The sequence below is a fragment of the Nerophis ophidion genome, linkage group LG26 (assembly GCF_033978795.1).
Source record: "Nerophis ophidion isolate RoL-2023_Sa linkage group LG26, RoL_Noph_v1.0, whole genome shotgun sequence".
NCBI classification, from domain to species: domain Eukaryota; kingdom Metazoa; phylum Chordata; class Actinopteri; order Syngnathiformes; family Syngnathidae; genus Nerophis; species Nerophis ophidion.
The window spans coordinates 8,640,089-8,655,404 of NC_084636.1; the positions used below are offsets into that span (position 1 = coordinate 8,640,089).

General features: G+C 43.3%; 1 protein-coding gene across 1 annotated transcript in view; it reads right to left on the reverse strand.

Moving 5' to 3' along the window:
* si:dkey-86e18.1 (uncharacterized protein LOC557342 homolog) overlaps nt 1-14,176 on the reverse strand; it is a 56,840-nt gene extending 42,664 nt beyond the window's left edge. Inside the window, exons 1-3 of the mRNA XM_061888005.1 lie at nt 14,048-14,176; nt 5,642-5,682; nt 5,497-5,571 (exon numbers count right to left, since the gene is read on the reverse strand). Of these exons, the coding sequence (XP_061743989.1) occupies nt 5,497-5,571; nt 5,642-5,682; nt 14,048-14,114 (183 nt within the window). The 5' untranslated portion in view covers nt 14,115-14,176. The remainder of the gene's footprint in view (nt 1-5,496; nt 5,572-5,641; nt 5,683-14,047) is intronic.
* Nucleotides 14,177-15,316: the final 1,140 nt, after the last annotated feature.

The window sequence follows — 15,316 nt, forward strand, 5'->3', positions numbered from 1 at the left end:
GGCGAAGGAAACTCATTTCGGCCGCTTGTACCCGTGATCTTATCCTTTCGGTCATGACCATAGGTGAGGATGGGAACGTAGATCGACCGGTAAATTGAGAGCTTTGCCTTCCGGCTCAGCTCCTTCTTCACCACAACGGATCGATACAACGTCCGCATTACTGAAGACGCCGCACCGATCCGCCTGTCGATCTCACGATCCACTCTTCCCCCACTCGTGAACAAGACTCCTAGGTACTTGAACTCCTCCACTTGGGGCAGGGTCTCCTCCCCAACCCGGAGATGGCACTCCACCCTTTTCCGGGCAAGAACCATGGACTCGGACTTGGAGGTGCTGATTCTCATTCCGGTCGCTTCACACTCGGCTGCGAACCGATCCAGTGAGAGCTGAAGATCCCGGCCAGATGAAGCCATCAGGACTACATCATCTGCAAAAAGCAGAGACCTAATCCCGTGGCCACCAAACCGGAACCCCTCAACGCCTTGACTGCGCCTAGAAATTCTGTCCATAAAAGTTATGAACAGAATCGGTGACAAAGGACAGCCTTGGCGGAGTCCAACCTTCACTGGAAACGTGTCCGACTTACTGCCAGCAATGCGGACCAAGCTCTGACACTGATCATACAGGGAGCGGACTGCCACAATAAGACATTCCGATACCCCATACTCTCTGAGCACTCCCCACAGGACTTCCCGAGGGACACGGTCGAATGCCTTCTCCAAGTCCACAAAGCACATGTAGACTGGTTGGGCAAACTCCCATGCACCCTCAAGAACCCTGCCGAGAGTATAGAGCTGGTCCACAGTTCCACGACCAGGACGAAAACCACACTGTTCCTCCTGAATCCGAGGTTCGACTATCCGGCGAAGCCTCCTCTCCAGTACACCTGAATAAACCTTACCGGGAAGGCTGAGGAGTGTGATCCCACGATAGTTGGAACACACCCTCCGGTCCCCCTTCTTAAAGAGAGGGACCACCACCCCGGTCTGCCAATCCAGAGGTACCGCCCCCGATGTCCACGCGATGCTGCAAAGTCTTGTCAACCAAGACAGCCCCACAGCATCCAGAGCCTTAAGGAACTCCGGGCGGATCTCATCCACCCCCGGGGCCTTGCCGCCGAGGAGCTTTTTAACTACCTCAGCGACCTCAGCCCCAGAAATAGGAGAGTCCACTACAGATTCCCCAGGCACCGCTTCCTCAAAGAAAGACGTGTTGGTGGGATTGAGGAGGTCTTCGAAGTATTCCCTCCACCGATCCACAACATCCGCAGTCGAAGTCAGCAGAACACCATCCGCACCATACACGGTGTTGATAGTGCACTGCTTCCCCTTCCTGAGGCGGCGTATGGTGGTCCAGAATCGCTTCGAAGCCGTCCGGAAGTCGTTTTCCATGGCTTCCCCAAACTCTTCCCATGTCCGAGTTTTTGCCTCCGCGACCGCTAAAGCTGCACACCGCTTGGCCCGTCGGTACCCGTCCACTGCCTCCGGAGTCCTATTAGCCAAAAGAACCCGATAGGACTCCTTCTTCAGCTTGACGGCATCCCTCACTGCTGGTGTCCACCAACGGGTTCTGGGATTACCGCCACGACAAGCACCAACAACCTTGCGGCCACAGCTCCAATCAGCCGCCTCGACAATAGAGGTTCGGAACATGGTCCACTCGGACTCAATGTCCCGCACCTCCCTCGTGACATGTTCAAAGTTCTCCCGGAGGTGTGAATTGAAACTCTCTCTGACAGGAGACTCTGCCAGACGTTCCCAGCAGACCCTCACAATGCGCTTGGGCCTGCCAGGTCTGTCCGGCATCCTCCCCCACCATCGCAGCCAACTCACCACCAGGTGGTGATCGGTAGAAAGCTCCGCCCCCTCTTCACCCGAGTGTCCAAAACATAAGGCCGCAAATCCGATGACACAACTACAAAGTCGATCATGGAACTGCGGCCTAGGGTGTCCTGGTGCCAAGTGCACATATGGACACCCTTATGTTTGAACATGGTGTTTGTTATCGACAAACTGTGACGAGCACAAAAGTCCAATAACAAAACACCACTCGGGTTTAGATCCGGGCGACCATTCTTCCCAATCACGCCTCTCCAGGTTTCACTGTCGTTGCCAACATGAGCGTTGAAGTCTCCCAGTAGGACAAGGGAATCACCCGGAGGAGCACTTTCCAGTACTCCCTCGAGTGTACCCAAAAAGGGTGGGTATTCTGAACTGCTGTTTGGTGCGTAAGCACAAACAACAGTCAGGACCCGTCCCCCCACCCGAAGGCGGAGGGAGGCTACCCTTTCGTCCACCGGGTTGAACTCAAACGTACAGGCTTTGAGCCGGGGGGCAACCAGAATTGCCACCCCAGCCCGTCGCCTCTCACTGCCGGCAACGCCAGAGTGGAAGAGGGTCCAGTCCCTCTCGAGAGAACTGGTTCCAGAGCCCTTGCTGTGCGTCGAGGTGAGTCCGACTATATCCAGCCGGAACTTCTCTACCTCGCGCACTAGCTCAGGCTCCTTCCCCCCCAGTGAGGTGACGTTCCACGTCAAAAGAGCTAGCTTCTGTAGCCGAGGATCGGACCGCCAAGTGCCCTGCCTTCGGCTGCCGCCCAGCTCACAATGCACCCGACCTCTATGGCCCCTCCTATGAGTGGTGAGCCCATTGGAGGGATGACCCACGTTGCCTCTTCGGGCTGTGCCCGGCCGGGCCCCATGGGAACAGGCCCGACCACCAGGCGCTCGCCATCGTGCCCCAACTCCGGGCCTGGCTCCAGAGGGAGGCCCCGGTGACCCACGTCCGGGCGAAGGAAATCTGGGTTCATTTCGTTGTAATTCCATAGAAGTCTTTGAGCTGCTCTTTGTCTGATCACTCACCTAGGACCTGTTTGTCTTGGGAGACCCTACCAGGGGGCATGAAAACCCCCAGACAACATAGCTCCTAGGATCATTGGGACACGCAAACTCCTCTACCACGGTAAGGTAGCAGCTCAGAGAGGAGGAGTTTAAAACAATTCAATAAAAAAAACAACGAATCGCAAGTACAAAACCAAACATTTTCTCCTGTTAAAAAAATTATTCGCCATTGTAAAGACAATTTGCTTCAACTTCAACTAAAAAAAAAACAAATAAAAATAACTCTGCACATTTTAATTATATTTCACAAGTAAAAAAAAATATTTTCTGAAATTCATTTTCTGCAAGTAAAAAGGGATTCACAAGAATATAAACCTTTTTTTTTTTCAACTAAAAAACACCCCGCAAATTTCAAATATGTTTTCTTCAACTAAAAAAAATATTCCCTAGTATAAAAACACTTTTATTCACTTAAAAAAAACACATACACAAGTATAAAACATTGTTTTCAATTAAAAAAAACAATTTGTAAGTACTAAAACTACTTTCTTCAATTTAAAACAAAAAATTGCAAGTATAAAAACTTTTTTTTTTTAATAAAAAACGTTATGGAAATGTACAAACTATTTTCTGCAAGTACAAAATACATCCTCGAGTATAAAAACAGTTTTCTACAATTTAAAAAACACATTCAGATGTATAAAAACATTTTCTACAATTGCAAAAACCATACGCAAATTAAAAAGACATTCTGCAAGTAAAATTTGATTTGCAAGTATAAAAACTATTTTCTTCAACTAAAAAACAATTTGTTAGTATTTTTTCCCCCTTCAATTAAAAAAAAAAAACGATTTGCAAGTATTAAACAATTGTTTTCAATCATAAAAAAAAAAGATGCACAAAAATAAAAAAATCGAGAGGAGCCAGATGAGGTGGTTCGGGCATCTGGTCAGGATGCCACCCGAACGCCTCCCTAGGGAGGTGTTTAGGGCACGTCCAACCGGTACGAGGCCACGGGGAAGACCCAGGACACGTTGGGATGACTATGTCTCCCGGCTGGCCTGGGAACGCCTCGGGATCCCCCGGGAAGAGCTAGACAAAGTGGCTGGGGAAAGGGAAGTCTGGGTTTCCCTGCTTAGGTTGTTGCCCCCGCGACCCGACCTCAGATAAGCGGAAGAAGATGGATGGATGGATGGAAGAATAAAAACTATTTTCTTCAACGATTCAGAGTTTAAAAAAATTCAATAAAAAAAAAAACAACAATTCGCAAGTAAAAAACTAAACATTTTCCCCATTTAAAAAATAAAATCGTCATTGTAAAGACAATTTGCTTGGACTTCAACTAAAAAATAAATAAAATAAAAATAACTCTGCACATTTTAATTACATTTTCTTCATTTAAAAAAATTATTCACAAGTAAAAAAAACTATTTTCTGAAATTCATTTTCTGCAAGTAAAAAGGGATTCACGAGAATAAAAAACATTTTCTTCAACTAAAACCCCCCCCGCAAATTTAAAATATGTTTTCTTCAATTAAAAAAAATATTCCCTAGTCTTAAATTAAAAAAACAATTTCCAAGTACTAAAACTACTTTTTTCAACTTAAAAAAAACCAATTTGCAAGTATAAAAACGATTGTTTTTTTTAAATAAAAAAACAATATGGAAATTTACAAACCATTTTCTGCAAGTACAAAATACATCCTCAAGTATAAACACAGTTTTCTTCAATTAAAAAACACATTCACATAAATAAAAACATTTTCTTCAATTGCAAGAACCATACGCAAATTAAAAAGACATTCTGCAAGTAAAATTTGATTTTCAAGTATAAAAACAATTTTCTTCAACTAAAAAACAATTCGTTAGTATTTTTTCCCCCTTCAATTAAAAAAAACGATTTGCAAGTATTAAACAATTGTCTTCAATCAAAAAAAACGATAGGCAAATTAAAGAACAATTTTCTTCAATTAAGAAAATGATTTGCAAGTATAAAAACATTTTTCTTTAATTAAACAATTTCAAGTATAAATACAATTTTCTGCAAGTATAAAAATTGCAAGTATACTTTTTTAGAAATTAAAAAAGATTGGCAAGTATAAAAAACTTTTTTTTTAATAAAAAAACAATACGCATTTTTAAAAACAATTTTCTTCAGCTAAAAAAAAATGTAAAAGTATAAAAACATTATCTTTCAATTAAAAAAAGATTCACAAGTATACATTTTTTTCCCATCAAAAAAACGTTTTGCAAGTTTCAAAACATTTTTCTTCAACTAAAAAAAAAAGCATTTGCAAGATTAAAACCAATTTTCTTCCTGTTAAAACTTTTGGCAGTAATATTCCACACAGCTGCACTCAGAGCACCCATAATTCACACTCTTCAACAACAGGTGGTGCTTCTGAGTCAATTTAAGGCCTTCAGAGCCACTGGTATTTGTAAATGGTGCCTTCGCCAAAAATAAGAACGAAGAAAAAGAAGCCGGGAGGCCTTCATAAATAACATTGCATAATTTACAACGAGGGGATTGTAAAATAAATGTGTTAACTTACAGATTGAGCTTGTTTCCCTTCTCTTCTACACCGACATTTTACTTCCCACCCTAATTTCACTGCATAGATTTTTCACTTAAACTGCAACAAACACAAGCAAATTACCTGCAGGTAATACTCCATTTCTTTCTTGATGCTGGGGATCCACTTCTTCACAGATGATGCGGAGTTAAGCGTCGACTGTAGAAAAAGGGATATTATTTTCATCTGCATGATAATGGGCTGATGATAAAGTAAAACCTTTCATTACCAACTTGGGTCTTCGCTCCCGGACATCTTTTAACCGACCTTCTGCAATGAAGATAAGACAAAACTATGTTACAGAATATGCTACAGTGGTTAAATAACAAGCTAACTGCTTAGTTGTATATATGATAATGTATGAATATAGTTTTTTAGAATTTTCGTTTTGATTTGATGCTGAATTATTTGAGGCCGCTGACCTCTTATTTTTGGAGTGATTCAAAAGCGCAGTGAAGAGAAGTTCCCTGCGCAAAAGTTTTGACATAAACACCAAGTTCCCTGCGCAAAGGTTTTGACATATACACCAATCATTTTATCCGTGTCATTAACAAATGTTATGACATACTCTTTGTAATTGTGAAAAATATAGACAATTGTTAAATAAATGTGTTTTGTTAAACCACTAATGGTAACATAAGCTAGTCGATGGTGTTCTTGTTATATTGTTTGCTTTCAAACATGTTACTGTGAGGAGGTTGCAAACAGCACGTTTAATTCAATAATTATTAACTACTATACTGTGTGTGTGTGTGTGTGTGTGTGTGTGTGTGTGTATACATACAGTTGTGATCAAAATTATTCAACCCCCACACAATTTTGGTGTTTTTGCAAGTAGGACATTTATTCCGTATTTTGTTTATAGTCATATCAAATAAAGATGTGCCAAGTAGACAAATGCAACTTAAATTGTAACACTGTATTTTACAAAATACCAAAAAAGGACATTTTTCTTAATATCTCATTGACAAAATTATTCTACCCCTTGAAGATCATAACTCTTAAGAACAGAATTTGAATAAGGTATTTTCAATCAGGTGTTGAAAACACCTGTAGATGTGATTAGAACCATAACGAGCAAGAATTAAACTGATTGAAAAAGACTGTGACGCTCAGTTTCTTGTAGATGGTCAATGGTGTATTTGCAACTTGGTGAAGTCCAGGGAGTGGTCAAAGAAGTCAAGACAGGAGGTAATTTCTCTTCATAAGAAAGGATATGGATATAAGAAAATAGCAAAGACATTACACCTTCCAAAAGACACAGTTGGGAGCATAATTTGCAAGTTTAAAGCTAAAGGCACAGTGGAAACACTACCTGGGTGTGGTAGAAAGAAGATGCTGTCCGGTATTTGAAGCGTACAGTGGTGAAAAACCCCCGGGTAACCGCTGAGGAACTACAACAGGACATTGCAGAGGGGGGAACGCAGGTTTCGTCCCAGACAATAAGGCGCGCACTACGAGATGAAGGCCTCCATGCCAGAACTCCCAGGCGCACCCCACTTCTGACTAGGCACAAGTAAAATAGACTCCAGTATGCCAAAAATCATCTGGACAAACCCCAAAGGTTTTGGGAAACTGTTCTATGGAGTGATGAGACAAAACTGGAACTGTTTGGGCCTATAAATCAACGTTATGTCTGGAGGAGAAAAAATGAAGCTTACAAAGAGAAGAACACCTTTCCTACTGTTACGCATGGTGGGGGGTCAATCATGCTCTGGGACTGTTTCTCTGCCTCAGGTACCGGGAATCTCCAGCGCGTTCAAGGCATTATGAATTCTATTTCCTAGCAGGATATATTAGCTGCAAATGTCATGAAGTCAGTGACGAAGCTGAGGATTGGGAGACATTGGACCTTCCAACAGGACAAGGATCCCAAGCATACCTCAAAAATCAACATCAGAATGGTTGCAGAAAAAGGGCTGGAAGATTCTGGAGTGGCCTTCACAGTCGCCAGACCTAAATCCTATAGAAAAGCTGTGGTGGGACTTGAAGAAGGCAGTTGCAGCACACAAGCCCAAGAATATGAATGAACTGGAGGCCTTTGCCCAAGAGGAATGGGCTAAAATACCTGTAGATGGTTGCAAGAAGCTTGTGTCCGGTTATGTATCACCTTTGAAGGATGTCATTACTGCCAAAGGGTGTTCTACTAAGTACTAAAGATGCATGGAACTAGGGGGTTGAATCATTTTGTCAATGAGATATTAAGAAAAATGTCCTTTTTTGGTATTTTGTAAAATACAGTGTTACAATTGAAGTTGCATTTGTCTATTTGACACATCTTTATTTGATATGACTATAAACAAAATACGAAATAAATTTCCAACTTGCTAAGATACCAAAATTGGGTGGGGGTTGAATAATTTTGATCACAACTGTATGCATACATACAAACCCTGTTTCCATAAAAGTTGGGAAGTTGTGTTAGATGTAAATATAAACGGAATACACTGATTTGCAAATCCTTTTCAAACCACATTCAATCGAATGCAATACAAAGATAAGATATTTGATGTTCAAACTCATAAACTTTATTTTTTTTTTGCAAAAAATAATTAACTTAGAATTTCATGGCTGCAACACGTGCCAAAGCAGTTGGGAAAGGGCATGTTCACCACTGTTACATCACCTTTTCTTTTAACAACACTCAAAAAACGTTTGGGAACTGAGGAAACTAATTGTTGAAGCTTTGAAAGTGGAATTCTTTACCATTCTTGTTTTATGTACAGCTTAAGTTGTTCAACAGTCCAGGGTCTTGTTGTCGTATTTTACGCTTCATAATGCGCCACACATTTTCGATGGGAGACATGTCTGGACTGCAGGCGGGCCAGTCTAGTACCCGCACTCTTTTACTACGAAGCCACCCTGTTGTAACACGTGACTTAGCATAGTCTTGCTGAAATAAGCAGGGGCGTCCATGATGACGTTGCTTGGATGACAACATATGTTGCTCCAAAACCTGTATGGACCTTTCAGCATTAAGGGTGCCTTCACAGATGTGTAAGTTACCCATGCGTTGGGCACTAATACACCCCCATACCATCACAGATGCTGGCTTTTGAACTTTGGGCCTATAACAATCTGGATGGTTATTTTACCTCTTTGTTCTGGAGGACACCACGTCCACAGTTTCCAAATATAATTTGAAATGTGGACTCGTCAGACCACAGAACACTTTTCCACTTTGCATCAGTCCATCTTAGATGAGCTCGGGCTCAGCGAAGCCGGCGGCGTTCCTGGGTGTTGTTGATAAATGCCTTTCGCTTTGCATAGTAGAGTTTTAACTTGCACTTACAGATGTAGAAACCAACTGCAGTTACGGACAGTGATTTTCTGAAGTGTTCCTGAGCCCATGTGGTGATATCCTTTACACACTGATGCTGCTTTTTGATGCAGTACCGCCTGAGGGTTCAAAGATCCGTTGTATCATCGCTTACGTGCAGTGATTTCTCCAGATTCTCTGAACCTTTTGATGATTTTACGGACCATAGATGGTAAAATCCCTAAATTCCTTTCAATAGGTCGTTGAGAAATGTTGTTCTAAAACCGTTCGATAATTTGCTTACAAAGTGGTGTTCCTCGCCCCATCCTTGTTTGTGATTTACTTAACATTTCATGGAAGCTACTTTTGTATCCAATCATGGCACCCACCTGTTCCCAAATAGCCTGCACACCTGTGGGATGTTCCAAATAAGTGTTTGATGAGCATTCCTCAACTTAATCTGTATTTATTGCCACCTTTCCTAACTACTTTGTCACGTGTTGCTGGCATCACATTCTAAAGTTAATGATTATTTGGGCTTCACGTTGGCGGAGGGGTTAGTGCTTTTGCCTCACAATACGAAGGTCCTGAGTAGTCCTGGGTTCAATCCCGGGTTCGGGATCTTTCTTTGTGGAGTTTGCATGTTCTCCCCGTGAATGCGTGGGTTCCCTCCGGGTACTCCGGCTTCCTCCCACCTCCAAAAACATGCACCTGGGGATAGGTTGATTGGCAACACTAAATGGTCCCTAGTGTGTGAATGTGAGTGTTGTCTATCTGTGTTGGCCCTGCGATGAGGTGGCGACTTGTCCAGGGTGTACACCGCCTTCCGCCCGATTGTAGCTAAGATAGGCACCAGCGCCCCCTGTGACCCCAAAGGGAATAAGTGGTAGAAAATGGATGGATATATATATTTATATATATATATATATATATATATATATGCAATTTCGCAGCTCCTTTGATATTTGGTCTATTACAAAGGTTTACATGCCATTGCTGCGATGAGGTGGCGACTTGTCCAGGATGTACCCCGCCTTCCGCCCGATTGTAGCTAAGATAGGCACCAGCGCTCCCTGCGAACCCAAAGGGAATAAGTGGTAGAAAATGGATGGATGGATATATATATATATATATATATATATATATATATACATACATGCATTTTCGCAGCTCCCTTGCAGCCCTCTCTCCCCCAATCCCTAGTCACTCAATCACCACTCAGTTTGTAAGAGCAGGACAACTACCACCAAAACCATCTGCAAGAGTGGAGGCAACCCTTCTGGACCCTGCCCGGGACTGGAAAATGCAGGTTGACTTGGACCAGAAACTCATCTTCCCGCCTGAAATCATTACAACTAGCTTCAGGCCGGACCTGGTCTTGTGGTCAACCTCCCAGAAGATTGTGTTCATTGTTGAACTAACTGTACCATGGGAGGCAGCAGTTGGTGAGGCATATGAGCGCAAGCATCTGAGGTATGCGGACATAGCAGCCGAGGCAGAGCAGCGCGGCTGGCGTTCCCGAGTACTACCAGTTGAAGTCGGGTGCAGAGGTTTTGTTGCTACATCCACAACCAAGCTCCTGAAAGGAATGGGATTGAGAGGTCAGGCCTTCCGGCGGGCTGTCAAATCGCTGTCTGATGCTGCTGAATGAAGTAGCAGGTGGATATGGTTCAAGAGAAAAGGACCCAAACTGGGCTGCTAAATGACATCGAGGGGTAAAGGCAGAGGGGGGCACACCTGGGACGCCAGATGTCGCCGTTGAGCCCTCCGGAGGTGTCGTGGGCCTATCAACGAAACACCAATGAAGGAGGGTGCCCACCTGAAGACCCCAGTGAAGCTTTTGCCCCTAACCCCCCACTCAACACTAAGTGCTGATTAATCTGAGGGATTGTATTACCTAGTCCTACGAGCTCTACTGATAAACTGGAGAATTCCAGTGACTGCTGTGAAAGGGCAGCTGACAACTAGGGAAAGACCTTGCGACAGCTTGGAAAGACAGCTGACAGGAGGGAAAGACCCCGACGGGGCTGTCATGGACTAGCTATCCATGATGGCAGGCTCTGTCACTTGATAAGTAGACAAAGGCCACCCCTCATTGCTACGACACGTCCAAAGAGAAAAATACCCCTAGAGTCTGCGAGAGCCGGGGCGGAAGAAGACTCATCGGCTGAACACCCGGCAAATGACCCTGGATTGAACACGACGACAAAACAGATAATCAGCACAGAACAAGCAACATCAGCCGAAGGACAAGAGCGCCGAGTATGCAGCTGTGGCTGGTCCAAAATAACAACCATCAGAGGCCTTAAAATACATCAAGGGCGGATGAAGTGCTTGAAGAAAACAAAGCCAGGACCTCGCATTGATCTCTATCTTTTGAGAGAAAGATCAAGTCAGGCGAGTGAAGCTCAGCGGCAGGATTCAAGCCACAATCCACCGAGCATCAATACTCCAGAGGCTGAAGGTAACTCAAGCATTACATCAGAAAGTGTGGAACCAAGCCACTTGCAACATGCTTTAGAGAAGAACATGCAAGGCCACAAACCTCATGTGAAGTGGCCAAAGTCCAGCAGCAAGAAAGAGTGGGAAATAATCGATGCAGACCTGGTCAAGATCCTGGACGGAATCAAAGGAACGGTGGAGAAGAAATTAGAGAAGATGGGAGATCTGATCTACTCCTATGGAGCAGAAAGATTCGGAACACACGTGACAGGGAAAAAGGACATGCCTTTAACAACCCCTCCAAAGTCCAGAAGACAAAAGGAAATAGAGCGACTGGTCAAAGAGAGAAGGGTTTTGAGGAAGGAATGGAAGAGAGCTTCATTGGAGGAAAGAGTGGGCATTGACCTCCTGCAAACAGACCTGAAGGGACACCTGGGAAGATTGCGGAGAGCTGAAAACCTCAGGACTCGGCGCAAGAGGAAGGAAAGGGCGAGAACATCCTTCTACAAGGACCCTTTCAGATTTGTGAAAGGCCTCTTCACTAAAGAAAAAAGTGGGTCACTTAAGGTGCCAAAGAGGGAACTGGAAGACCACCTGAAAACCACTCACACAGACAATAAAAGATTTGAACAGAGAGAGATACCATCAGACATGCCACCAATACCTCAACCAGAACACCAGCTGGACGACAGTCCCCCAAGGTGGAGCGAGGTTGAGGAAGCAGTGAGGAAATCAAGGGCAGCTTCAGCTCCAGGACCAAATGGAGTTCCATATAAGCTGTACAAAAATTCCACAAATGTCTTACGCTTTCTGTGGGGGCAGATGAAGGTGATGTGGATGAAGCAAATCATCCCAAAAGTGTGGCGCAGAGCTGGGGGAGTGTTAATCCCAAAGGAAAAAGATGCCGCAAACATTGATCAATTCCGGCAGATCAACCTGGTAAACGTTGAAGGGAAGGTCTTCTTTAGCATCGTTGCCAAAGGATGACAACGTACCTGAAGCAAAACAGCTTGATCGATACATTCGTGCAGAAAGCTGGAATACCTGGTTTCTCAGGCTGCTTGGAGCATACAAGCATGATTTGGCACCAAATCCAATCTGCCAAGAGGGAAGGAAGAGACCTGCACGTCTTATTCCTAGACTTAGCAAATACTTTTGGATCCGTCCCTCATTCTCTCATCTGGTCAGCCTTCAACTTCTTCCACATCCCAAATACCATCACAAACCTGGTGAAAAACTACTTCCGTGATCTACAATTCTGCGTTAAAACAACAGAATACACAACATCATGGCAATCGCTGGAAGTGGGAATAATGGCTGGATGTACCATCTCCCCTCTAGCCTTCACCATGGCAATGGAAGTGATAATTCGAGCTTCGAAATGGGTTGTGGGTGGAGAACGTCTAAGAGGGGGAGAGCGTCTACCTCCCATCCGTGCCTACATGGACGACATGACCACCTTGACCTCAACCGTTGCATGCACTAAACATCTGCTGGCAAAGCTTCATGCCAACATTACATGGGCACGGATGAAGTTTAAACCCTGCAAGTCCAGGAGCATATCTATCGTCAAGGGGAAACTCACAGACCAGAGGTACTACATCGAGGGTTCTCCTATTCCGTTGGTGTCAGACCTGCCAGTCAAGAGTCTAGGGCGATTGTACAACGCAAGTCTCAAAGACTCGGACCAGAGCAATCGGCTGAGGGAAGAAACCATCAAAGGCCTTGTCCGCATTGACAAGATCTTACTTCCTGGCAAGTTGAAACTGTGGTGCCTACAGTTTGGATTGCTCCCCCGTTTGATGTGGCCACTAACAGTCTACGAGATCCCCATGTCCAAAGTCGAGAAGCTGGAGAGAACAGTCAGTGCATACATCAAGAAGTGGCTTGGCCTTCCACGGTGCCTCAGTAACATCATCCTATATGGTCATGGTGCCCTGGAACTGCCCATCTCTAGCCTCATGGAGGAGTTTAAATGCACCAAGGTGAGGCTGAGCATGACACTGACTGAGTCTCACGATGAGGTGATCCGAGCGGTTGCTCCCAGACTGGCAACCGGGAGGAAATGGATCCCATCTGAGGCTGTGAACCAAGCCAAATCTGCTCTCAGGCATGTCCTTTTATTTTATTTTTTATTTTGTTTTTTGTTTTTCATGAAAAAGAGACGTTTTTGTCATGAAAAAGGGAGGTTTTTGTGGTTGGTGCACTAATTGTAAGTGTATATTGTGTTTTTTAGGGACGGCGTGGCGCGGTGGTAGAGTGGCCGTGCGCAACCCGTGGGTCCCTGGTTCAATCCCCACCTAGTACCAACCTCGTCATGTCCGTTGTGTCCTGAGCAAGACACCTAATCCTTGCTCCTGATGGGTGCTGGTTAGCGCCTTGCATGGCAGCTCCCTCCATCAGTGTGTGAATGTGTGTGTGAATGGGTAAATGTGGAAGTAGTGTCAAAGCGCTTTGAGTACCTTGAAGGTAGAAAAGCACTACACATTTACCCATTTATCATTTATTTATTTATTTTATGTTGATTTAATTAAAAAAATAGATACATTTTTATTTTACTTAAATAAAAATGAATAAAAAATTCTTCTGCGGCCCGGTACCAATCGGCCCACGGCCGGGTCGCAGCCCGGTGGTTGGGGACCACTGTTCTAGAAGCTAGCATAATTATATCTGACACTATTAGATGGATAGATAGATTGTACTTCATTGATTCCTTCAGGAGAGTTCCCTCAGGAAAATTACAATTCCAGCAGCAGTGTACAGAATTGAGATATAATTAGAAAAGTAAAAGTAAATAATAAATAATGGGGGTCTATATTGTCTTGTTTTGAACCCCCCATTTTGTTTTGAACCCCCCATTAAGCCAATCAGCCAAATTTGAACAAATCATTTAAATACGTGTCGATTTGGCTTGTTTTGCAACGAATTACTTACCTTCTCTCTCTTTTTGCAGCCAAAGTCTGTTTAACTTCCCTTGTTGCTTCTCCTCGTTTCTCGCCATTTGGGCAGAAAAACCTCCTCGTTTTGTGGCAGAAATGCGGAAGTAAACAAAGTCACGTGGCGTCCTGGTCACGGAGTAGTATCGCGAGAACAGCTCGACGTGTTGTTAAGCGCTTACTTGCACAGTCCACACTTGCATTTTAATACTATGTAAATACTACGTATACTAGACCAGTGGCCCCCAACCACCGGGCCGCGTTGGTACCGGGCCGCAGAAGAATTTTTTATTTAAAAAAAAAAAAAATATATATTATTATTTTTTTATTTTTTTTATTAAATCAACATAAAAAACACAATTTACACTTACAATTAGTGCACCAACCGCAAAAACCTCCCTTTTTCATGACAAAAACGTCCCTTTTTCATGACAAAAAAGAAAAAAAAAAGAAGAAAAAAGGAACCCCCCCACCCCCGGGCAGCGGGACAAATTATTAAGCGTTGACCGGTTCCGCGGATACAAAAAGGTTGGGACCTCTGTACTAGACTATAGTGTGCTATGTAAACCAGGGGTCACCAACCTTTTTGAAACCAAGAGCTACTTCTTGGGTACTGATTAATGCAAAGGGCTACCAGGTTGATACACACTTAATGGCCAGAAGTAGCCAATTTGCTCAATTTACCTTTAATATATATATATATATATATATATATATATATATATATATATATATATATATATATGTATATATATATATATGTATATATATATATATATATATATATATATATATATATATATATATATATATATATATATATATATAAATGGGTATTTCTGTCTGTCATTTCGTCGTATATTTTTTTTCCTTTTACGGAAGTTTTTTGTAGAGAATAAATGATGAAAAAACCACTTAATTGAACGGTTTAAAAGAGGAAAAAACTCCCAAAAAAATAAAAGTGAAAATTACATTTTGAAACATAGTTTATAAAATGGGTTGTACTTGTATAGCGCTTTTCTACCTTCATGGTACTCAAAGCGCTTTGACACTACTTCCACATTTACCCATTCACACACACATTCACATACTGATGGAGGAGCTGCCATGCAAGGCGCTAACCAGCACCCATCAGGAGCAAGGGTGAAGTGTCTTGCTCAGGACACAACGGACGTGACGAGGTTGGTTATCTTCAATTTCGACTCTTTAAAATTCAAAATTCAACCGAAAAAGAGAAGAGAAAAACTAGGTAATTCGAATCTATTTG